Source organism: Molothrus aeneus, chromosome 5 (assembly GCF_037042795.1).
Source record: "Molothrus aeneus isolate 106 chromosome 5, BPBGC_Maene_1.0, whole genome shotgun sequence".
Taxonomy (NCBI): Eukaryota; Metazoa; Chordata; class Aves; order Passeriformes; family Icteridae; genus Molothrus; species Molothrus aeneus.
Genome location: NC_089650.1, coordinates 25,683,590 through 25,710,203, shown reverse-complemented (window position 1 = coordinate 25,710,203; position 26,614 = coordinate 25,683,590). Strand labels below are relative to the sequence as shown.

At 38.1% G+C, this 26,614-nt stretch overlaps 1 protein-coding gene across 2 annotated transcripts in view; it reads right to left on the bottom strand.

Moving 5' to 3' along the window:
• TMCC3 (transmembrane and coiled-coil domain family 3) overlaps positions 1 to 26,614 on the bottom strand; it is a 132,848-nt gene that overhangs the window by 5,640 nt on the left and 100,594 nt on the right. For both annotated transcript variants that reach the window (XM_066550149.1, XM_066550148.1), the window contains exons 2-3: positions 3,951 to 4,849; positions 2,355 to 2,490 (exon numbers count right to left, since the gene is read on the bottom strand). In XM_066550149.1, coding sequence (XP_066406246.1) covers positions 2,355 to 2,490; positions 3,951 to 4,849 — 1,035 coding nt within the window. The remainder of the gene's footprint in view (positions 1 to 2,354; positions 2,491 to 3,950; positions 4,850 to 26,614) is intronic.

The window sequence follows — 26,614 nt, the reverse complement described above, 5'->3', positions numbered from 1 at the left end:
CCATAGAAACTATCACTGCAAGACTCAACAGCAAGACTCAAAACAGCAAGAAAATTAACTCAAAACAGCAAGAAAATTAGTTTCTTTGTATATTCTATAGAAAACATATAGGGAGGGCTTGCTGTGATACTAATTAACTCTACTTTGCAACATGTAGCAGCACTTAGTTTACACTGCCTCGGTGGTCTACACAGATTTTGCTCTCAAAGCTGCCCATCCTACAGTGTTGGGCTTGAGCTCTTTGTGAGATCTGGCCTCCCTCTGTCAGTGTGAAGACAGTGGAACAACCTGTGGAGATGCTTTTATGGGATTCTCTCCCACATGATCTATTCCGCTTCACAATTTGTTCTAAAGAAAGCAGACCTTTCTCTTCTGCTGGAGGATGAACTAAAAGTGGTCTTTGACTAAAATGCTTCCTAAAGACACTACCCCCATGCTTAAACCCTCCCAAATCAAAACAGAAAGGCTTCCAACTGCTTCACTTATTTGCCAAAATGCCAGCTTTTTGCAGGAGTTGGGATTTGGGCATCATGGCATAACGTGGTGCAGAGCTGTAATTTTCATGAGATTGATCAACTTGACAGAATCTTTTACCACTATGTGACAAAGAAAACCAACGCGCCAGCATCCCTACTTTCTTGTACACTCTCAAACTCCAGGTATGCTCCTTGCACTAGCAAGGTTGTTCACCTGGTCACACAGTAAGCTGTTTCAAACCAAACCTCAGTGTATAAACACCCAGAGTTATCAGCTATCCCTTGCTGGGTCAGTTCTTCATTGTTTCAGCACTGAAACACTGAACTGGCTCACCAAGTGACTAGCCAGGCACCAAGGTCACCACAGAGAGTGTGGCACAGTGCCGTACACAAGGCTGCTTCCTTTCACTGCTCTAGGAAGTAGTAACAATATAGAAGATTGTTACTACAGTTCTTAATGGGTGGCACAAAGGCTGTTATGGCTCAGGCATGTTCTCCACTACACACTAATGAACTTCCCTGCTCTTTCTTCCACTCTGAGTGTAAGTTATCCTCAAATTGTCTTGTGCTGCTTTAGAGGAATTCCAGCTGCAAAAGTCTGATACCTGCAGCTCTGCATTGAGAGGCTGAACATGTCTTTAAAACTATCTGCACATCCTTTAGTGACAGTTAGGCTGTTACTCAAAATATCCAGAGCTTAAATCCTTTTACTCTATTTTAGCTAATTTTCCAAAGCCCCAGAGAGATAGATTTAAATGGGCCCAACTGTACAGAGATTAAAGAAACAAGGCTGCGTCAACATAGCACTTCATTAAGGAGTCTCTGACACCCTTCCAGGATTCTGCTAATGAGTTAGGGAATATTTCACAGCCCCTCTGTTGGACAACTCAGGTTTCATTACATTTTTACATCCTCAAGATGCCTTCACAGAAAGGAGTCCTCTTTTCTTTAAATCTGTGAGACACCTCTCTTGTTTAAACCTACAATGAAACCTATGATATGCTTAGATTCAGTACCATCCCTTTCCCACTCTGTTCCCAGGAGCTTCCTAATTCACATTTAGGAAACTGTGATCATTCTACTGCCTGCACTCTCTCTGTTTGGAAATATGAGCACAGGTGTATACGGGTCAGGTTTTAGGTTCTTTTAGCATGTGGGCCAATATGTAGACAGGCTTTGAGCATTCCTCAGTTGTTCATGAATAGGTAAGGCACAACTGTGTTTTCACCACTTTTTACACTTCCTCAGACTTTGAGTGGAAATATTATGCATTATGTAAGTGCTTGAGTTGTATAAAATATACATGTAACTACATGCTGTCAGGACATACTTGTAGACATTAATTCTGGTTTTTGATTGAAGTCAGACATGACTACAACTGATCACTAAGGTGAAAACACACCACAGCTTTGATTATAGAGGTTGTTGTGACTATGGCTTAAAACTCTTTAATTATAACTGGCAAATCTACAAGTCTATTTCTCTTACTTTTTACCCTAAGCTCAAAGTCTGAGCAAGTTTATGTCAGGACATGGTAAGAAGTGTTATGTCATACAATACAAGGAGACTTGATTCCTTCCTCCTCTCTGAAAGAAATTAAAATAGGCCACTTTTCCACCACAAGTCTGCCTGGGCCATATCATCAGTTTCAGCAGGAAAAAATCCTGAATCCAGGGAAACAAATGGAGACTGCCACTGATTCAATGTGCTGGGTTTTCCCCTTAAAACAGAGAAAACATGTTCTTAAGCTTACAAACATGTTCAAAGCTTACATATTTTCCAACATTCCTTATTTTAAAATATGCAGAAAAATGCAAGTGTTTCACGGAACAAGATCTCCACGAAATGTTAGAAGATTAGGATAAGGAAAATAAGTACCTGAACATCTCGTGATCGCTCATAGGCCTGATACGCCACCTTCTCCTCTATGCTGGCTAGCTCTTGTTTCAAGTTTGCTGTCTCATGTTGATGAAGGTCAGTGAGGTCATTTAACTGGTCTTCCAATCTTTCATATCTTATTAGGAAAAGAAGTCTAAATTTAGTGCCTTCTATTCAAGTAATGCAAATCATGAAAACAATTGCACATTTTAAAAGGCAATTTCTCAGCATATGGTGAATTCATCTGACTGGCATTACAAAGCACATATAGAAATCAGTAAAAACTTTGCAAACTTTCCATAAACATTTCTTCAGCAATCAGAAAGCCTTTTCTGAGTGTTTCTTGCTGGCAGTAGGTGCTAAAAAGCAAATATTTGTACATCATTGGCAAATTTTATGAAATATAAACAGTGCCTAGGGATATCCAACTCACATTTTTCACTCTTCATTTAGCCAAGAAGATATGGCTTCATAAGTAAGTTTGAGCCAGTTAATAGCTCACCAGTAATGACAGGAAAAATATGTTCTCTCTCATACACAACTGCAGGGTTCTGCCATTTATGTACAGTCTGTTCTGGCATGTTTCTACATGGTAAAGCAGTTCAAGTAAACCACCAGCAAACTAGAAATTTTTTTTTGTGAATTTGTCACTCGATTTAACACAAAAACAGGCAAACATAGCAGCCAGCATAAAAATGATGGAGGGAAAATTGTCTAGAAATGGGTAGCAGGAAGCTTGAGATTTTACTGGCCGAGAGCTGTCAGAAAAGGCCACTCTGCCTTCTCCTGAAACCAAGTCAGAAGTTCAGCAGGCCTTTCATTGTTCTTTCCCCCTTATATTACCACATGATATCAGCCTTTCATTGTATTTCAAGAACGATAAGCAAGGGAGACATGAAATATTGCCCTTCATACCAAGATTTTGCCCACTGGCATAGTAAATACTTCAAGAATTGACTGTCACCTTAATAAGCCATAGGAAAAATGGGATATAGGTACAACAGGTGAAAGCCCTCTGTAGAACACATCATCCACTTCTCACAGAGGATGATAAAGGAATTAATTGTCATGTAACTAATGCAAGATGAAGCTGTGCTTCAGCCCTTCAAACTACATCTCCCAGTGTGTGTTACACCAGGGTACAAGGTGATATTGCATCCAGGAGATAGCAATGTGTGTGAGAAGTATTTGGACAAGGTACTCAGGAGTCAAGGGTATACTTATCAGTCAGTTCTGCTACACCACAGACTGATTAGCTTTTCTGAGTCACATTAGATGAGAATCCTTCCACCACTTACAAAACCATTGGCATCTCCTATACGCAGTACTCACATAATTCACATAAAAGCTATGACAGAGGAGAGAGTTTTCTGACCAGCCTTTGACAAAAAGCAAAGGGCACTACACCATTTAATAGAAAATATAAATATTCTATGTGTGTTTTCAGTTGTTGGAAGGAATTAAACATGTTGGTACTAGATATTGATTGGAATTATTTTTTCCTCTTGCTTCTGAAATCTCTCTCTCACACACACTTTCCAAATAGTTTCTATACCCATTCAAGAGTCATTTCAAGAGAACAGTTAAAAAAAATACCTAAATCTTTCCTCTTGTAGCATCTGAGAAATAAAGCCATAGTCTCTTTTAAATTGGGTTTTTAAATTCTCAATATCATCAGCTAATTGGGACTGTGTCTCCTTGATTTCCCTTAGTTCCTCCAAAATCATGGAAAGCTTTCCTTGGCTGTCCAGGGTGCTTGCCACAGCAGGACTAAAGGAAGTATTCCCATTGCTGTCTGCTGATCCAGAGGTCCCACTTGAGCATTCATCATCACTAACATATTTTGGTTTGGCAACAATGGTGGCGCTGCCCCCATAGGTTCTGGAACTCGTTTCTGGCCGAAATTCATCCAGGGTATTTTTGAGATGAGCAATGTTGTCTGCACTACCAAATTTGTTTCGGATCAGGTTGGCAAACTCTCTGGACTTGCTGAAAACAAAGACAGGGGGTGTCAGAGATACACCCGGCACACCCGACTTGCTGCTCTCTGCTCCGTGCCCAGTGCTACGAGACTTTCCATGTTGAACGTCTTTCAAGTTATCTTTGGAAGTATCCTTGGTAGCTTTGGAAGACCCATTTTGTTCAATATCCTTGAGCTTTTTGTGATATTGTTCCAATTTCTTCTGCAGCTGGGCAATGGAGTGGGCAGATTTCTGGTTCTTTTTCTCAAAGACTTGCTTAATGCGCCCAGCCTGCTGCTTGTCTGCACTGTTCACCAGTTTCAAATACTCAGCCACGTTTCCATCTCGAGCTGTTTGTTCAACCTTGATTTGCTCTGTAACCTTGAGGATTTTCTGTTTCAAGCTATCTGCATTGAGTTTGACTTTGTGAAATTCTAGGACCCCATCTGGTACATCAAAGTTCAGGTTGGTATCAGAACCTCCACGACGGATGTTAAGTGGTAGACTCAGGGTATTCATGTCATGTCTTTCCACCTGAGAGAAAAGAAAAAGAGATAAATGGAATTTGAATTCTATTTTTAAAACCCAACATCCGGTTTACTTTTCCACATATAATTACAACATCAAGTGTACAGTATAAAGTAGCTTATATTAGCAAAGCATAATGAAGTTTTCTTTGAAATTTAGCAGCATTTTTTTGACTTCTACAAGTTAATAAACAGTCTAAGGAATTGCTTGTCTCCCTTAAAATAAAGATGAATTAGAGAGAAAATAATTCAGAATAGGTTATAGAATCGCTGTAAGCTTTTCAGAATGACTTACAGTTTGCCACAAAATGAGAATAACACCTAGTTAGAAAAGGTTCCTAAATATATTGTTTATTATTAGGAGTTTCAAAGAGACCATGGCTGATAATCACTCAGTTTTTTCTCTTAAAAGTGGTCAAACATCAATGGAGATGTAACCAGATCTTTCCATTTACAGCAGTGCTATACACTATGTACTGTTCAGTATATTTTCCCAGGTTTCATGCCTTTTTTTGATACATCCCATTCAAATTCCTTTCACAATTCCAAGTTTTTGCAAAACTAGCTGAAAAAAAGCTCTTGAAAATCTAGTGTATGCTGCAAGCTGGAAGCAACTGTTGCTTTTTAAAGCAGGGAGTACAGAGAAAGAATTGGCCTGTATTTGACTTTCCAGCTTGATAAAGGTGCTCAGCAACCTGACCTGCTGTGCTAATTCTGTTTCAATAGGAAGTTCACTGAGTGGGATTTACAGGCAGAAACTCAGGAAAGAAAACTGCATTCAGTCAAGTATAAGATCTGTACACCTTAAATGCTCTCTGGAAGCACAACAAAAACAATTGGGCAACTCAGTCACAACACCAACCTCAACAGATCATTTTATCTTTCTCAACAGAAAGGCAAGATAGTCTGATACAAAACATTGAAAGTGTTTCCTTATATAAACTCAAAGTTATGGGGAAAGCATGAGAAGAATGATCTAAACAAAATAGCTTTATCCCTATTATCATCTTGGTTTAGTCTGTGTGACAAAGAAAGCACATTTCATTGCAGCTGCCACAGTGTCATGTCTGTAGAGACTGCTTAACAAATGCTCTAGCCATAATGGGTTGCCAGAGCTTTGATACCAGGGGGAACCAATATAATTCCTCAGACAAGACTATTGCAGAAACAAGGCAGAAGCTATATTAAAGTATCTCTTGACAATGCCTTCGTGAAAATATATTTTCATCTCTACTACTTTATATTATTTATTTATTTATATTATTTTCCTTATAGATTACCAAGGATTACAGTGAAGATTTTTCTTGATTTTTCTTTTGCTACTGCACCACTCAGGGCACAAACCAGCTAACATAAAAATTCACATTCACCAATATCTTTAAAAGAAAGCACTTGAAAAATGCATATTGAAAGTCTGGAGTTGACAATTTATTTTGGAGAATATTGGTTAATGATGGCCTTTAAGACTCAGACTGTATCCCAGGGATTAAACCATTGTAGTGGCCTAATAGATCTACACTTTACCAGTTTGTTAAAAACAATTGGCATGATCCAAATGCTCAGTATACAACAAGAATTAACAAGAATTTCTTGAAACAACCTAAGACTTTTTTAAATAAGCTGTGGCACAAAATGATACTGTAATTAGTCACAGAATTGTATACACACACAAAACAGATCCATCACTGATGCCACTCAGAACAAGTTGTACATAACTTCCAGGAATGGGTGGGTCTATATCTAACCTTTACACAGCAATGTTTACTTCCTCAGTAAAAAATAGTCTAGAAATGTATTGTAATAATTGGATACAAGCCCAAACCAGTTCCCTTTTCCCTTATGTCCCCTCCCTCACAGGGCTCTCTATTGGTCAGCCTTCTCTGCCTTCCTGAAACTTCAAGGTCACAAAAGCAATACAGATAAAAAGAACAATAGCCTTGAAGGAATACATCTGCTGAATGCTGCCGTGCTTTTGGACATGAGGAAATCTGTTAGCGTGGGGCAAATCTGCTCCTGAATAAAACCAATCACAGGGTCAGCTCAAATTCAGGAAAGTTTAGAAAATAACTGTTTAAATTCCCAGAACACTGCTAGCAGTTTTACTTACTGGATTGAGAGCTCACTAAGAGTACAAAAAAGTCATATCCAATGTATCTTTCTTTCTGATTGTATTTGGACAAAATGGCAGGCGTCCTCTGCCATCATGTTGCAAGGCTGGGTCAAGCAACCTTCTTTCAAGAGGCTCTTGAAATCCTCTGTTGATGCAATACACCTTTCTGTGTATTGCAGAGGGGATGTGTAATGTGGGGTGGAGTTCTTTCTTTTTTAGGTAGGGGGCTCGTTGGTTGAGTTTTGTGGGGTTTAGGATTTTTTGGGGTTTTTGGCTTGTTTATTTTAAATCAGAAGCAAGCAGACAGTGGGAGAGTCAGGTATGTCTAGACAAGTGGCCTTTCACCTTCCTTCTACCTTGATGATCCATTTGTGATTTTTTTTATAACTCAGCACTAATGCTAACCCAAACATCAGATTTCCATCTTCAAATCCTACCCCAAATCCTTCTTGCTGCAAGTCTCATCCTGTGATGAGAAGAATTCCTGCTGTATCGAATGCCTCATTCTTTGCACCGAGCACAAGACTGCCAGTAGGAGTCTGAGATGCTTCCTCATCCCTGCAGGTACTGGTGCCCTCTGCTGGGATGCAGGCTGAAATCCTCCCAGTGCAGGAGAATGAATGGCATCTCCTTCAAACTGTGCGAGTGCTCTCCCAGCTATACTACGGGAAGAAATGAGGAATGCCATCCCTGCCATTGTTCCTGCTGTGACTCCTGGGTCCCCAGCACCTCACAGGGCCACCAAGCTATTAATAACAAAGAAGTTGTTGAGAGATGGGTTTTTAATTTTATTTTTTAAAGATTTTAACTGTGGTTGCCAAGAGAAAAATATGTTTACATACAGTAGCAGGCCCAACAGTTAAAATGGATGAGCCATCCTTTTGGAAGTGAGAAGCACTTTAAGAGAAAAGAATCCTCATACATATCTCTTATAATGGCAATTAATAGGGAGCTGGGCATTAGCAGTAGATGAGAAGCAGCAGTCCTGAAACATGTGGTACCACTAGGTAGACAGGAAGTCAAAGCACTAGCCCATAGTCTGAGGAAATACTAGAGACATGCCCTCAATCTGTCTTCTAGGAAAAAAACCCAATTTGCATGTAGTCCGGGAATAGCCACAGCTGATGTTAGTCTGAAAAAAGACACCTGGGCCTTGGAGGGAGACCACTGCACTTTATGGAGCAGCTCACACACACACTTCACTACAACCCAGTTGAGAACTAATAGTAATGTTTGTGCTGCTGAAATACAAGCTTTCAAGAACAGTGAACATGAGCTCTTAAGAACAGCACCACAGATGATGAGATAGGTAACTCTCAGAGATAAAGCCCCAGCCCCCCTTTTTCCAGAGAGCCACGAAGATCTCCAGCTGCCTGACCATGCTATCCATGTCCAGAGTTTCAGAAGGGACAGCAAAATCACTTGGTGCAATGAACACAAGTGCAAGCTGGGAACCCTTCACTGCACATGAATTGTCAGGTTTACTTGCTGTCTTAAATGTAAAGTGGAGGGCTGGGTAACAGGGAGCCTGCTATTCAAAAAGAAGCATTCAGAGCACAATAGTGATTTGAAAACCCACTCATGGAAGCAAGGGTAGGGATTTCATTGGCATCACAACGATGCACATGTTTCGTCAGTAACTGTCTGCAAAAGCAGCACCAAGGTCAGACTTGCAGGCCATGCTGTCAATGAGCCCAGAGCACAGTAGGACCCACGTTCCCCAATACCACAGGCAAGACTGTTGGAAAGAGATTCTACATTGACAGGAACAATGTAGAATATTTTAACCTGTTGAACAGGTGAAAATATTGTGTTTAATGGCCTATAGATTGGTCATTGAATCTTCCTACTGGAAAATATAAAGCAGACCTAGAAGACCTTATTTCTTCCCCATAGATCCTGGGTGGGATCCATCTGGGAGAAAAAATCCATAGTGAATAGAGCACAAAGAGCATGCAGGCCACCCTAGTGCAACCCACATCTCATGGCTGCTCAGATGAATCCCATGCTGGCTTCCACTGACTGTGCCAATGGCTCTCCACTAACAAGTGAGACATAAGCCCTCTATGTTAAAGGTACCAAACTGAACTCTACTCTTTAAGTCATAGATCTCTTTTATGCTCTTTTAAAAAGTACCTTTAAAAAGCATAGCGAATAAAAAGCATTTACAAGACAGATGCATATATGCATCAGGCTCCAGAAAGCCTGCTCCTTTGGGTTGCCTCACTTACAGAAACAAACCATGAAGACATAAAATGATCTACTTATTTAAATAGGCTCAGTTTACAGGTGTTTCCTTCTTGTTCTTTCTCTAAAAAACCTCATTACCACCACCAGTCATAGCTGTGCAAGCTAAACAAAAGCTTATGATGACAATTTAAGTCTATCTTGAAAGAGTTTCTGATGAATGCTTAGAAACAGAATCCCATAACGAGCATACAAAATAGGATTAAGGCAGCTTCACAGCTCTTAGAATTTGGTAATAGCAACAAAAGTCATCAGGAACAATTCTCTTTTTATCAGAAATATGCATATGCCAGAAGCACAGGTGTTCCAATGGGTAAAAGAACAGGCAGAGGGAGTTTTAGTAAGTTTTCAGTATATTCCAAAGCAAAAATGTATTTGGGGAGAGACTTTCACCATCTCTTTCAAGTTCACTGTTCCTTCTAAAATCCACATGAGAATCCTTCATGGAAATCTTAAATTAGAACTAAATCATCATAAAACATTTTAAGTTACGTAAAATCAGCCCCCAACATTTTTGTACAGTATGTTACAGCAAAACACCTTCTGCTTGTGTTTTTTTACAGAGCTACTCAATATCTAGAAGAACCTACACTGTGAATACCATGCTAATTATCATGCAGAGAGTTTAGAGTATATGGGAATGGAGGGAGTCAGCAAAACTTTTTACTGGGGTAATGGAAGATCCTGGGTGATTTGTCTGAGACCACCTGGCAAATGCTGATGGAGTCAAATAACTGAAGGTGTTTCTTTCATCATCAACAATTCCTCTATAACCTATTTACTCTGCACCTCCCCTCAAAAAAACATTGAAGCTGTAAGGCATCTCACTAACACACCTGAGATGTTTATTCCAGGTAGAAGTCAAAGGTAATCCCAGATACCCTTTGGCAAGAATCTGCTCTTCAATATTCAAAGGCTGGGAAACTTCAAGGCCATTCCATGAGTAAGGCATCATACAGGAGCAGAGTAGGCTGTAGAGATTTGAATCCTTTTGAGCATTTTCTGCACTATGCCAACGCAGTCTGGTAATTATAAAAATTCAGCTTTTCTACTAAGATACTGCAGCAAGACCTCAGATATAGATTAAACTACTAAGCATCCTAGGCAAGACATCAGCTGTTGAATCCAGTCCTTCTCAGGGTCAGTTTGATCTTTCCCTCCATTTTAATTCATTGGCACCACAGAGTTGAGACTCTTAAGTATAGGCACCTCAAGAAAGAGACACATGTACTTGCAATTTTTGTTTAAATAAAAAATACCCACAAAATTAAAAAAATAAAATACCCAAAGTTGAAAATTCTATAAAACAAACTCTGCAGAAAGCAATTGCAAGAAAGCACAGGCACTGAAGTTATGGTTTGACTAGAAATACAGCTTTTACTCTCTTGAACTAATCTGGTCAAGGCCAAATACTCGTGCATAACCTGCAATCCAAACTCCAAGTCAACTTCACACCAAAGTTGGTTTGCCTCAAATCCTACAGGCACACTCATTTCAAACCAGAAATACCCCAGAAAGAACCTTTTCTCTAATTTCTATTTAAAGGACTAAACTAAAGCCAAATTTTCCAGGTCACAGCTTGTGTGTAAATAAGTATTTAGATATGGTACTATTTCAAATTAGACCAATGGGAGAAGAGAACAATGGGGAACGAGGCAGTTTTCTCCTTCACTGGTAACACCAGCTCCTTCAGAACCCAAGAACATCCACCAAAGTCTCCAGTATCATAACTCACACTCAGTCCAGTTCCAAGTCTTTTGGGAGCACAAAACTGACATAAGCAAACTGGTCCCAATACAAACAACTTCTGTGCCTAGACACTGAAGTCTGAAAACAAAATGCCTCTATAAAAGCAAGCAAGTTACTTCTCATTTACTGTCCAGCAGTTATGTGAAGAAGAATAAAAATCACTGTCCTGACTAGAGAAAAAATACAGTTATGAACCAATACTCACATTTACTAAGCTTAAGTTTCTTAAGCAGGCAGAAGGTAGATTCCACAGCTCTTGGTTAACTATTTTGCTTCAGATCAGTCCTCCTCTTTAGATAAGCACCATTAATTAAAAACAAGTCAATAAAATACCTTCTCCTAACTCAGATCAAAAGAAATGTAACTCACCTGCATGTTCCTTCTCTCTCAGGTTTACACAGCAACATCAGGAACTGCTTGGGAGCTCCAGGTGCTCAAAGGGTGGCTCCATCAAGCAGTCCTCGTAAGAAGCCTGCACTCCTATTCCCTGTGAAGGAGAGTGCCTTTCCCGTGACACAAATCCCTCAAAGTACCACCACTAGAAAACAGGGGGGGGGGTTACAGTTTTGAAGAGTGAGGCCAGTCATTTTGTATCCCTTCTAAACTAACTGTTCTACTTACTTTTAGTGTTTCTAATAGGTGCTGTCCCTTCCCTCTTCCCAGCTTTTATGGATTTTTTTCTTCCCCTCTCATTCAGTATTAAGCTTTCTTTTTCAAAAGATGTCTGAATAGATGGCAATAATGAAATTTTCCAGACAACTGTGAAGCATTCTGTGAAAAGTCAGCTAGCTACACATTTTCAATTATAAATCCTTTTCCATGAATGAGAATTTGATAAAAAGCCAGCTACATACCTGCTATGACTAATCACTTCTCATAGTTACAGCATATGCTTCTGATCTCTCATCACTTGTGATTTAGAGTATCACTGCATTGTCTAACTTCTCCTCACAAATTATTCCACACTGATCAAGTTGCAGCAGGTCACCTTCTCCCTCCACCTGGTTCTTTCTGTTTCACACTCAGCTCTTAATTTCATTGTTATTCAGATGGTCTAAGCATTTTCTGAAATCCCAGCTCCTGGAACTGTACAATCATACAAGAGAATTCCAGGAAATACTATGGAGTTTCTCTCCTTCAGTTACAGAGAAATAACTCCCACATCTAACTTCACAGTCAACAACCAACCAAGTCCTTTGCCCCAAAACAAAGACAACTCTAAGGAAATTTTAAATATATAATTTACACACCTACAAAAATCAACCCCACAGCTCATTAGTCCATCTAATTCATGACTTTTATTGCTTTGAGCTGGCGACATTACATAGGACTTATTTTGTCACAGGAACATTAAGGCTTTATAATAGCAGGGAATTTTGAAAATATTACCACTGAGAGACAAAACACTCTAAATCCATATAGACTGGCCATCATAGGCAAAAGACTCCAGACTTGGGGATTTTGTTTGTTTAAACCATGGCAAAACTTCTGTTTATAAACAAGAGAACAATAGCTCCATCAGACCTAGGATCTTTTCATTTGCGTTGATGCAGCAGCATCACATCCTGAGCATATAAACGATCATATCTTGTCCTGTACATGAACTGAGCTGCTTACTTAAAAGAGCCTGCCTGCTTCTTCCTTTTCCCCCTGCCCTGCATCTCTCCTTGCTGGGCTGATAAAGTCAAATCTCAAAAATACATATCTGTTACAACAGCAGTGTTGCCTATACCCAGGAGTTCTAGTTCATTTTTTATATAAAGGGTTTAATCAAAAGATAGGGTCTTCACTACATTACATGACTAAGCAGCTTATTTACCTCTCCACAGTAACTAGTGTATCTCTTGACAAAGCAACTTTATCAAACCTTCATTACTTATATACACTTTCACTATTTGCCACATTACACATATGAGTGCATATTTTGGCTCCACACCTGATATCCAAGGCCTGTATTTGTACCCTAACCACAAATAACCCCAAAGGCAGAGAACTGCATGAAGAGCCACCAATAACCAAAAACTTTGGCCATACTTCATGATCTACAAAAACTGAAATAAATTAAAAAAAAAAATTCAAACCAAACCAAAACAAAAAACACCCCCAAAAACCAAACGAAAACAAAAAAACACCCCACAACAACCAAAAGGAAAAGAAAGAAGCCCAGAAAATAAAGAGGAAAAGATTTATTTAAAAGACTACTTCAAAAAATTCCTTCTTTCATTGGGCAAAATAAAGAAAATTAAAATTTGAATCACACAGATGCATATTATGCAGGTCATTTATTATTCAATACCACTGCTGCAATAATGGTATTTTAAACCACTATACACAACTGATTAACACTGCTTTGACTTAACTCTGGAGAAAACATCCTAATTGCAGTGCATTAAGAACCAAAATTCTCTGCAGAGTCAATGGATTTGACCTCCTGTGGATCACAAAAACACAACTTTAAAGCATTTTGTTATTAAAATTTATTTTTAAAACAGCAAAACCATTTTCCTTTCTTTTCACTGAAGAGGCAATATAAAGCATTAGGCAACAGAACCACATTTTCCTGCTCTTTGCATAACTTCCTCCTGGAAGAAAATGAAATGTTGTCCCTCAAGTTAATATAAACAATATTGTTTTGAAAAGCAGAAACTATGCTGTGACTCTGCCATTAAAGTGTGTCACAAGTGATGCTTTCCATTATGAATAGATCTACAGTTGTTCTCATTGTGGAGAAAACATTCAAACATTACTTGTATGTTTACTATCTTGTTATTTATATAAATATACATGTATAAAGATATGCTTTTAAAACATTTTGTAAAATATACATAAAGTTATTGCTATTATAAGTAAGTACTAGCCCACAGAAAATCTCATGTCCATGCAGAGTTTCAGCTGCTGTGCACCTTCTGGAGAACCTGCTCTTGGCATGGTGTTTTAAGGTTACACCCTAACAATCAACTCAAATAGTTACAATCAAATCTGAATTCACAAGAAAAAATAACTTTTCCAGTAAAAAGACCCAAACACTTCATGAAGATGAGTGTGCCTCTTCAGCAGATGTCCCTGCATCCTCTTCTTTAAAGAGGCTCCCTGTGCACATTATAACAATACATCCAAGCAGTACTTCAGCCAGTGCTTTGTGCATCCTCTAGAAACATGTTCTGTTGAGCACATGATGCTGAAGTTTCTCATATAATCTTTTTAAATGTTTGTGAGCAGGTACTAGCATAAACCACTCCCATAAGAGGTTGGAGGTATGCCTTTTAAAAAATATTAAGAAACTTTTCTGTCAGTCTATTCTCTCTGAACAAAATTCAGCTAAGACTGTTGTATTGATTTTATAGAATTAATCCACTATTTGTACATAGTCATGAGTCATCTTTATACTCCATTTTTCCTTTCAATGTTTTGTATACACTGTACACTTCAAATACTAATACACAGCACACAAAAATCTCAACCCATGAAAGAAACTCTCTTGTAGACAAGTTCCATAAATAACATAACATCTATTAATCAAAAACCCAAAATTCAAAACACTTGTCTAACTGAAAAGAACATCAATGAGATTCACTCAATTAGTGAGAAATAAAACCCTACAGTAAAATCTTTATCTAGTCTTAAAATATTAATATTCTGAGAACACTTCCCCAGTCAGTGAGTTTTATTAAACTGAATTACTTAGAGAAACCAATTCAGATGATTTTGAAAGATAAACTAGGGTAAATTATTATTCTTATGTCACCATACTAGTTGCAATGAGAGCGTTAAATCACAGTTTTAAAAAGTTTTATGGACAAAAAAACTCTACTATTTTTAAACAACTGCCTTTAATAAGGATTCACTATGTTTTTACTGTATAGTACAAATCCTTTGATGTCATTTTGAAGATGCCATTATGCTTTGCCATGGTAGTACTAGCAATTCAAAGCAGACTTTTCCCCTAAGAGATGTTTGCAAACTGAAAATACATTTATTTCTGTTTTGCCAGAACTAAAATGTCAAGGGTAGAATGAACTCCTGCAGAAGGAAGTCCTGCTGATTTCTAAAAGCTCATTACAAAGCTCACTGCCCCCTACTCGTAACTACAGGGAGCATTTGTTGAACATCTCCTCATGTAGTGTAAATATACAGCAGAATGTATATTATGCATGAAATTTTAGTCATAAATTCAGTGCTTATAAACTAAATAAATAAACAAACCAATCCAAAACCAAACAAAACCCCTGCTCCTTTCTCTCTGCCATCCAACACAAAAACCATTCTCAAAGGCAGGACTGCAAGATGAGAAGCACAGGCAAGAAACAGTAGTGACTTTGTTTAGCAGGCTAATGGGAAGTGCTCAGAAACTGTTCAGTTGCACAGCACATTTAATTGCTTAAAACAGAATAGATTCAGTAGGAAAAATTGTTTTCCATTTGATATTTCTTAATCTGTTAAAACCATGTTGCTAATATAAAAGTAATTTAATTCAGGAAAATGAAACCTGCTCTTCTTACCTGCTGTTGTATTGAGATGATATATAAAATATTATAGACCAACTTCATGTAAATTTATTACCTTTGTTTCATTAATATGTTTATGCAAAATTTAATTCAATTTGGCACAGATGTAGTAAAGACCTGTCTCAGGAGATAGCAGGGCTGAAAAGGCAACACCAACAATGCACCAGTGACAGTGAGACTCAGTGAGAAAGTGGCAAGCAAAGATGGAGCAGCCTGTATTGCTCCTACTGTATTTTCTTGCCTTTGGATAAGTGTTTTAGACTCATATCCTTTGTATTCAAGGCTCGTAGGTTTTTTGATTTTGTTCAAACTCTGCCTAGGAGGACAGATAGGGTTAAAACCTTGATAATGCTTTTAGAGTCACAATTTAATTTGGATCTCAACATCATTATCTTAGGTGTTTCATTCTAGCACTACAAAGGATGTGATGGTGTCACAGGGATTATTTATTTAATTGAATAGAACAATACTAGAAATGTTTCATAGGGATATGTGTCTCAGGAAATTATAAAATTACTCTTCAAATAACATCTGTAGAAACATGATTAAAGTTCAGGGTAGCTTACTTGACCAAGATGTTTATATGGCCAGATGCCACAATTTAGACTCTAATGACAAAACTTGTCGATTCTTCTCATTGAGAACCACTAAGATTTTTTGGAAGAGGAAACCTTAATATTGTCATCAGAATATTGTAGTACAGTTAACTTTACATAAATAAAAACAAGTATAGCTTGCTACAGAATAGTATTTACATTAACAATTATGTGCTTATTCATACTCTTCGCTTATACTTTTTTCTTTCTTGTATCTTTCCTCTTTTTGCTTTTGCTCAACTAACAGTAGCAACTTCATCTTTTAATCTTAAATCAGTTTAGTCATTTTTTTTTATCTGGGATGTATTTAACCTGGTAGAATACTTGCCAAGATTTACAGAAATTGCCAATCTGTGCATTAATACAGCTAAATTTAATGTATCTCCTCTATAAAGCTCTTAAGACTATCCCAGAACAATTTTTCTTTTTAAATAGTAGTGATAATTTATATTACATTACACAAATAATGAATGTTTAGTCTGGATAGTGTGAACCCTAAAGCACATGATTTTATGGAATCCATACATTTCAGTTTACATGGATACTTGACACAACAACTGATATTGCTTAATTATTAAATTACAGCCTTAAAATAGAACTGCTAATTCTTCAGTAACATCCATTATTAAATCCACAATGATGGGTAAGTCAACCGCTATAAACACATAAGATAAACCCCACCATCTTCAAGTTAGGTATTAGAACACACCTCTGTTTTACTCAAGAATCTCTTTCAGCATTGCTTTGTGCGTGATGAAGAAACATAAAGCTACTTAATATGGTCTAAGCAGAGATGGTAACAAGTTATTAATATAATATCTAACAAAAACTTCATTTAGCACATAGGTACTTCACATTCTTATACAGCTGTGGTCCATAATAGCTAGCCCAGGGCAGCATTTCTGAAACAGGAGCTCAGGAATGGAGAAAACAGGAGAAAAGCTGTTACTTTTCTTCTTGGTTGAGTTGTCCCACACTCGCCATCCATGACTTACATGTCCCACAAACTGAGTCACAGAGCTCACCCGTCAACTTCCGTGCCAAGTGTATGAAAACAATAGAAGATGTTTCAGAGCATTTTTAAGAGTTATTTTCAGCTTGTTGAAAGCCATTGCCTCTCTTACCTAACCACAGGGAACTGGGAGAGCCTCTATCAAGCAATGGTCAAACTGTTGCTCTTATCTCCTTGTGAATTTTTGTGTGAAGCAACAGGCTGCCCAACATAAGTTTGTTCCTCACGTTCCTTGATTACAGCAAAACAGAACAATTTAAAGCAGGATACAGAAGTTCCCCATATAATTTTATTACACCGTAATATAATATACACTAATTACAGCAATACACCTGATAGTCTTTTTAAAGCAGTTTCTAATCTTAATTCAGAGTGTTTTAAAAAAATTATCAACAAAAAATGGCATGTGTGGATCTTACATTCAAACTAAATGTACAGGGTTTGTTCAGAAGCACAGACATAAATGCCAGTTAACAATTTTCTCCTAATGCCAGTTCCTACATATTAAACTCATATTAGATTTTTCTATTTTTAGAGTTGTGGTGATGTTAGAGGCCCTTTCACCAGTATTATTTGATTAGAATGAAACTGAAATCAATATTCTGCTCCTAGTCTGCCTGCCTGCCTGCCTCCCTCCCTCTCCTTTGAACTTTCTAAACTGACTCTTTTTTTTCCTCTCCTGAGTTTCTATTCAGACAGTCAAGAGGATATGCTTAATCACATGGTTTGGTGTAAAACACTTATAAACATATTACCATATTCAGTCATAGCAACAGCACAGATAAAAAGGAACAAAGCAGAGTTCAGTGGGAAAGGAAGCAGATAAGAGCCATGCTGTCCTTGGAGTCTGACCATGGTTACTGGCTCTGCCCTGAGCCAGAGCTCTGTACCTGAGCAGGGAGCTGTGCTTGGCTACAGGCTCCAGAACCCTGGTGCAAACAGCCAAACATTCAATAGAAGAGACCTCATTCCATGACAGTGGAAAAGCAAAGCAAAACCCAAACCCCAGTGCTCATTTTGATCAAGGCATTAGAAAATTGTCTAAATATTTTTAATCTTTATCTCACTTGGTCATATGCTTAGAATAATTTAAATCTAAATAAAGTACCGTTTATCAATCAGATATTTAGAGGTTTCAACAGACAGATGAAGATCTATATCCATTACTAAACCCTCAAAAACATGCCCCTTATGAGATTATGCCATATGATGTTAGCCTAATTACACACAGTGAGTTAATATTCTAAACAGCGTAACATGTCAAAAAGTCATTTTGCAGACCCTCTTCCTAAAGAAACAGACAGACAAATACTCTCACTTTCTGTAGTGAGTTACTTGACAGCTTTGAAAAACACACAAATCACTCCAAGAAATCATAATGCAAACTGCAAAGAAAGCTACTTCAGCCTAAGTCCACTAGTTCTTGGTGTTTATGACACAATCAAAGCAGTCTTCCTGCAGGTAAGCAAGTGGAAGAAACATATAAATTTGGGCAGAAATTGACCTTGAAAATTAGCTCCTGTAGACGTAACATTACTTATAATAAAACAGAATTTTGAGGGGAAGAAAAAAAGCAGGTGGTAAAAAAAATCCATATTTATCTAACTTTTCAGCAACTCAAAACGGCCTGAATGTCTTTTATTCTATTTCAGCTAGAAAGGAACTTTTTAGATATGCATACATTCATTGAATGCTCTGGGAAACTTTAATGAATTGCAGTGATTTGCACTGGAAGAAAACCTTCCATGCAAATATGACTGTATGGAACTCTGACCTCTCACAATAGAAAGAGCAAATCACAGCTTCTACAGCTCTGCTCTCCAAATGTAGATTTTAAGTCTGTCCCTACATATGCTTCTGGTACTAACCAGAAAACACTGCAACATTTTAACTTTATGGAATGAACTGACGTACATCATTATTCATCCCATTTGGTCTGTAGGCTTTTTACGTGCTTTTTATTATCTTTCTTGTTCATTTACTGCTTTAACAAGAGTGTTATAAAAATAAAGGTCAGTACAGAAATAAATGCACCAGGTGTTATGTTCCTCTGCGTAATTTAACAATATTTAGACAATATTCATATAGTTTGAAAGCTATTTGATATAATGTATTGAAAAAGCCTGTTCTGTTAGGGTTGTTTGCTAGCTGAAAGCCAAGAATTCACCAAAATAAATCCAGATATATGTTCAAAATTTTCAGATGCTTACCCACAGGTACTGGGCCCACTATAGGGTAGTATATCCAAGTAACACTCATAAGAACATTGAAAAGTTTAAAATACTACTAAAATAATTAACAATAGACTAGTAAAATGGACTAAAAAGAGACTAGTAAAACCAATGATTTTTCATTTATTTAGCTTTTCACTGAAGAGCTGGTTTAGATCCCTTTAGTGTAATAAAAGTGATGTTTACTTTCTGGTATGAACGTCCCAATACAAGTCTTAAAAGATTCATGCACAATACTGTGAATGCATCTTTGTTTAGAATGCAGAGCTGGGGTGGGGATTAGGAGTATGGAAATAACTGAAAACACTTATGATGTGGTAAAATAAAAAAAAATTATCCCATTTTAACACCGCTCTTTCAAATTCTCTAGATGACTTCTGGATTACATAAGGTAACATAATAGAAGTTCTTACTATGTTTAAAATATCACAATATTGTGATATTTGACTATCTAATGTATGAAACTTGTGTCAGAACTGATCACAAGTTTCTTAAAGTTTTGCTGTTATCTGAAGGGAAAGGAAAGGAATTATCCTGGAAGTACTTATTGGAAAAAGCATTGTTTCAGAAGGTTTATAGTTTGCTTGCACGTAGCACCAACCAGGGAAATTATGTTGCTGCCTTGAATGCTGAGATCCAACTACAAGCAGTTATTGTGCTGTCAGACAAAATCTCCCAGTGTAACTCAAAGGCAATGTAAGGGAGCCAGCAGATTCACTAACAGACTGGTCTTCTAAGAGACTACTACATATGAATGTACATAAAATCACTCCCACAGACCTGGCATCCTGCCAGTATTACAGTGAACAAGTCTAGCAAGGTCAAAATATTTTTAGAGTAATGTCTTCAGAGTTGGGGTATTTTGAGTCTATGATCCCCTTTTGAAGAGTTAACATTGTTCCCAGTGGAATTTAAAAGTTATAACTGGTAGTTCTAGATACCTGTCTCTGGCACAGCCTGCCACACTGATTTGAGCTGTACTTCTGATCTGCAGAAAGGCAAATCCTAGAAAAACTCTACTAGTTGCAAAAAAAGCTCCAGTGACAAACTGAGAAGCTGACAGTGACAAGCCTGCTTTGAGATAGTCATTCCAGGTGTATTCACTGATCTGTTCCAAGGAATTTGACTCTCTTCCCACCCCCAAAGCACGTAGACACACTGACAGGCAATACAAGCTAGAGATAAAAATAATGAAACCTAATCATAAAATAATGAAACCTAATCATCACATTGTTACTTCAAACTGATTATGAGTTCCAAGTACTAAAACATGATTTACTTATTTCCTTTTTGGTCAGTGTTTCCTCCTGAATGTGCCTTGGGGGTAGGGAGAGAGTCCAATTCAGCATAAATTCTCAAGATGACTTTGTAATCACCTGTCCACAGACAACCAAGTTCCACAACTTCTTCCATGCTGAAACATCCAAGGACTTATGATGGACCAAAAGTAAATAAAGTGTGTCTTTGACAACCACAGATACTTGATCTGTGCTTACATTGAGACGCCACATATCTCCTGCAGTCACTTCAGGTGAAATTTCATCCCTAGTCTGATACCACAGGAATCTAACACCTTGCACATAGTGATTCTGCTACCTAAAAATCATAACCTAGGCTCTTATATCTTCACTGTATCTTATGCATGACATGGCTGGCATCCATGAGTGATGATGGGAGCCACTTTGATAGGTGAAAGCTGAACTAGTCACTATTTTGGGTGAAGCAGGAAGGCCTGGAATTTTTCTAAGTGTTATGATCAGGGAAGACACTGCAGGATCTGTTCTGCTCCTTCTTCAAGGATGGGAGGATTCCACATAGAGGGACTTTGCTTCAAATCACAGCTTATTGGCTAAACAAAAGGTTTTGAATTTTATTCATGTGAGCAGAAGTTCATGTGAGTTTTTGCCTCACATGAGCTCAGGCTTTCCCCTTACCCTTTCCCCCCTTCCTCTATCTATCTACTTTTTTGTGAACTCTTCAGTTCTCAGTTCCTTCTCTGTAACTGCTTCCCTCCCACTTTTCTATTAACATACCTTGTAATAGGTGAGTACCTTCCCCTCCACCCAGAACTTCTGTGTGATCTACTTACTCCCAAAATTTGTTGACTGAATTTAAATTTTTCTCACTCAGAGACAAGGGGTTTTGAAGCTAGGATCCAACACTCTAACAGAGCCAGGTAATTTCACACTCGTGGGACAACTTCCTGTAAATCATATCAGTATCCATTGACACTGGGAAATTTGAAGAAAATAATCTCCCTATCAAGCACAATCTTTCTAGTAGGTCATTCTTAGTCTCTCAAATGATGCCTTATCAAATGTAAAGACACTCTTTAGGTTATACAACTTTACAAGGAGAGGAACAGCAGCTCTAGGAGTCTAACAGTAAGCAAACTGCAGCAATGCAATGTAGCTGCAGGAATATGAGCCAATGCAAAAGCAGAACAAGCAACTCCAAAAGCCGTGTAACAAGCTCAGCCACTCAGCAATCCTCACAAGCCTGAAGAAACTTTCCTCTCTAAGCTCTTGTGTATGGACCTTTGCTTCTCAGAAACACAACAAAGTATGAAAGGGATCATATATAAAACCAAAACAAACAAAACCCAAACAAAAACAGGCCAGTACCAAAAGTTTAAGTGCTAACTTATTATCAGACACAATCTGCTTTTGAGGCTATCCAGGCTGCCACTTGCCTGTCAAGCAAAAACAACATCTTCTTTAAGTTACCACTGCACCATGCTATAGATACTGTGGGACAGGGACATTATTGCAATTGTAGTATAAAATATACTTCCCTTTTTTTTTGCCAAACTTTAAATTTGTTCTAAGTTTACAGAAATTAATAGAATAAGTTAAAGGACTGTATACCTATATAATGAAAATAAAATGAAAATTAAAGGACTGATACCTATATAATGAGAAAAAATTACCAACATCTTTTTTTGTTTCTCTTTTGTGACAGTCAAATAACAAAGATTGGAAAGATGGGAAGTAATACTTCAAAAGTATTTTTAGCTGATTGAAACAGCCGTGATTCTAAACAACCTACAAGAGAACTACCGCAGGTAGTCTGAAGGCTTTGTACTAAAATAAATGTCACTTTGCCAAGTGAGATGCATTTAGTCATTTCCTGATTTCTTTTCCCTTTATTTCACATATTTTAAAATGTGTGTTCCTGAATAATTTGTTCCTTTCCTCCAGAGATTCCTTTCAATGATTCCATAATAGTCCACTAATGAGGGCACTGGTACCACAATCTCTTTCCAGGTGAATCAATTCAGATGCAAAATGTATCATGACTTCACTGCAGAAATCAGTGCAGAAGAAATACTTAATCACAGATGAATTACATGTTCAGTCATATGTGCCTTCAAGCAAAAGGCGTGGGGGAAGTAAGTTTACTTATCAGCCAAGATTGTCCATCAAGAAACAAACAGTTGGATTTTAGGCTTTTTTCAGCTTAAGACATGTCCAAACTCACAGCTTCAAGGCAGACATCCCAACCACAAAAGTGACAGCTAAGACAATGACATTCCTCTGCCTCTCCAGAAGAATTAGGGCCCCTGGACCCCAAGATTTGTGGAGACATTACAAAAGATAGCAAGACAGTGAGGACATGCCCCAGGAAGGGGAAAGCTTTTGAGGCCTCACACCACAGATGTGTTTTGAAGAAATGCAGAAGGACACACTAGCATGTTGCCTTGCATTCTTGGGCTTGCTTTTTTTATTCTTCAGCACCAAACTTGCTGTCTTGACCCCAAACAGTGCTGGGACCAGCCAGCCTCAGGAAGCACAGAGGGCACACTTCAGAAATGCAGGTTCCCATGGAGCTCAGCAAACAAGATGGTAGGGAATAATCAAGGTCTCCAACAGACTCCTTTCCTTTAGTTCAGCAGCAGCTTACTTCTGCTGCAGCACTTCCACAACACATGTTAAGTCTAGTATTTGTCCTATTCCTGTAAAAAGATTATTTTGGACCATTTTTTTCAGTACATTATTAACCAGCAGTGTCCAAGCCACACATCTCTCCCATTAGAAAAGCAACTGTGCTCCACCAGCCATGATCTGAATTAAGCTTATCCAAAAAACATCCATAACTACTTAATATTGACAATAACCTGGAAAACAGTTCTGCATGCAAGCTAGAGCATTTAAATGGACTGCAGGCACAACCTGGTCTTCATATATTGTTCTTACATCTTCAGCAAACACATAACAGAATCAACGACATCCAGCTACCTCTAAAATCATGGTAGACTGAACTGGCCTATATACCTGAATAAATTAGCACTGAAGAGAGGTAATGGCACTCTAGGTTGGAATCAAGCCATGACAGCCTGTAACTGCTAAGATCCTCTGTGTACATTTGCACATTTAAGAACCCAAGCTGTTGGTTACAAGAATTTTAACTGTTCTGGTTGAACACTTCACTCTCTTTTATAACTCTACTGATTTTATTTTTTTCTATTAAATATACTCATGCAAGAGATTTTCATCAATTAGACAGAGCACAGCAAGTAACTGCACAAAATATGTTACATCCTTTGGTACATCTTATTGGACAAGCCTGCTCTATATTGGAAACGTGAATAGGAAAATTCTCAAAAAAATGTTCTTTCTTTGCCTGAAGCTTCAATTCTTCTGGTTATGAATCTAATAGGGATGTCTAAAGTTTGGCAAGCAAAAACTGAACCAAAGCTAAAAAATTACCTGTGGTATCCAGCCTTGTATGCAGCAAAGTCCAAAATGTATTAAGTTGTATTTTATTTTTTTGTTGAAAATGCATGAAGTATGGGCAAGCTGTTAAAACACTTAATATTTGGTAAGATACCACACAACAATCCATACCAAAAAAAAAGCAAAATTTTAAATTTTTTATGAAGGCCACAATTTTCTTGCTTCAGTGGTCATGAAAATGAAGTATGAATGTCATGCACAGAATGAAGCATACTGAAAAGCCCAGAGCTCTCTCAAGACCTCTAGATCAAGAGTTTCTGAAGCAGCAACCAGAGTTACTTCAGTAAAGGCCATTCTTCCACACTGTCTGGCAGCTAAGCAGTGCAGAAAGGCATTTCAAATATTTGACCAACATCAATTGCTATTTGTGTTCACAAGCATGGATGAATCCAGATTCCCAAAAAAAATATCAGGAACATCATTATACCATGCACCTGAAGACACTGAAACACTAACAAACAGAATTAAGTACATTGACTGGCAGAAAAAAAGCCCAAATCAAACAAATCATTAGACAGCAATGAATACAGAATTTAAAACACAGATTGACAAGAATTTTCCATTTATCCCCCTACAAGATGAAACATATGGCCAAATTTAGTTAACACTAGTCTTCAGTGAATGAACCAACCCAGCTAAAATTTCAAAGACACAGTCCAAGTGTATCCACACAAGCATTTCCTACAGCTCTTGTTCCCAATGAAGAGAGCAATGACTTGGTAAGAAAAGGGGCACATGAAAATGGGGTGAAAAGAGATTAATGCTGCCCATCAACTGCAGCAGGAAGCACTGAGTACCACCAAGCACCACACCAGAACAAAGTGCTCTGCTGCCAATATCTGCTTCTTCACTGGACATGTTATGCCTTCCCAAAGGCACACTGTCTCATTCTGAAGGCACCTACAGTGCTCCCTTCACAGTGCTTTCTCTGGCCACCTGTTTGCTGCTAAAAGCACAAGAGTTGCTTGAGATATTATACCCAAATCAAACATGCCCTCCCAATGTTCCCAAGGAATGCTCTTTTTTTCTACAGTCCAACATGAGACACTGAAGATGCTAGAACACCTTCACCTGTGCACTTTGGGAAGACCATTAATTGAGTTTTCACTATTAATATACTTTTGTCAATTCATCACTACCCTGATGATATGGAAGCTTTATTCAAATTAGAGTATAAAGCTGCCTTTTGTGGCAGAGCTCCATGGCACAGACAGAGGCACTGCAAGGCCAGGCTGCAGAGGGCATTGAGCAACCTGGGCTAGTGAAAGGTTCCCTGCCCATGGCAGGAGGGCTGGAAGTAAGTGATCTTCAAGGTCCCTTCCAAACCAAGCCAGTCCATGATTCTGTGATCAGAGGGCACACACTACACCTGATCAGTGGCTGAATATGAATAGGCACCACTCAGAGATCTGAGCCCTAGCTCAGCTTGAACATGTCAATTGCTAGAGAAGAAGAGGCAGGGACAGTATGCTGTATAACCCCTCACAATCCCACAGAAATACTAGTTCAGGAAGAACAACACCATGTGGTAACATATGGACTTCAGATTTATTTCCTAAAGCAACAACACCAGCAGCACCTTTCCAGATCTCCTCACCCCATTCCTCAGATTCTTTTATGCACCCAAAATGCTAGAGAGTATTTTCTGCCTGCTCTAGTGTCCTTAATTGTCCTTTATAATGGCTTCAACTTCAACAGTGTGCCTTGCAAAACCATTCTGGCCCAACAAATAGGCAAGAAAGCATATTCTCTGGATAATCTTCAACTGTCTGCCTGCTGATGGACTGGCATGCCAGCCAGTGGACAACAGGAAAATTGTCTCTGACTTCCACTCCCTTCAAGAATGGATAGGTGCCTGGTGAGGACACATGAAAATCATTTTCACAACATGTCTGGGCTCATTACCTTTGAAGCCTCTACTCTCCTGTCATATTTACTAGGCAGAATATAATTCTTAAACAACTCTGAATGATAAAAAAGCCTCAGGAAACATGAAAAATCATTTCCAGGAGAGAAACAAAGGACTTAAAGGAAATTCCTTGCTCCTAACATTGAATTACATTAATAAACTTAATAGGCTTCCTTTCCAAGGGAGTAATGCATTTTTGCTGTTCCTCAGGTTTGGAAAGTAATTTGAAAACTACCATGAATAAAAATTTTATCTTGATTTACTCTCTCTACCTGCAGTTAGATCTTCCTCTTCTACACCCAGCTGCTTCTTCTTGTTATTGGCACATAAGTGACATACATTGCAAACATATAAAATATTTATACCCTTTCCATATTTTATTTGCATGCAACCCTTTTTTCCTTTTACAAAAATGAGCACAAACAGAACAGAAGGATGAATACTGTATTTATTTTAGAAAATCTGACTAATCTTTTCCTCCAATGTTTTGTTTGTGGGGAAAAATATTGCTAAATTATGTGAAATATGTAGAATGCTATTATTTTTTTTTCCTCTGGGACCTACATTTCATACCAGTCCCTGCAGTTTTCCATCCCTGGGGAAATTTGTACAGATATTGTAGTTTGTCAACATCATTAAGAAAAGACAAAATTGGCAGAACAGAGGTAAGATTAGGA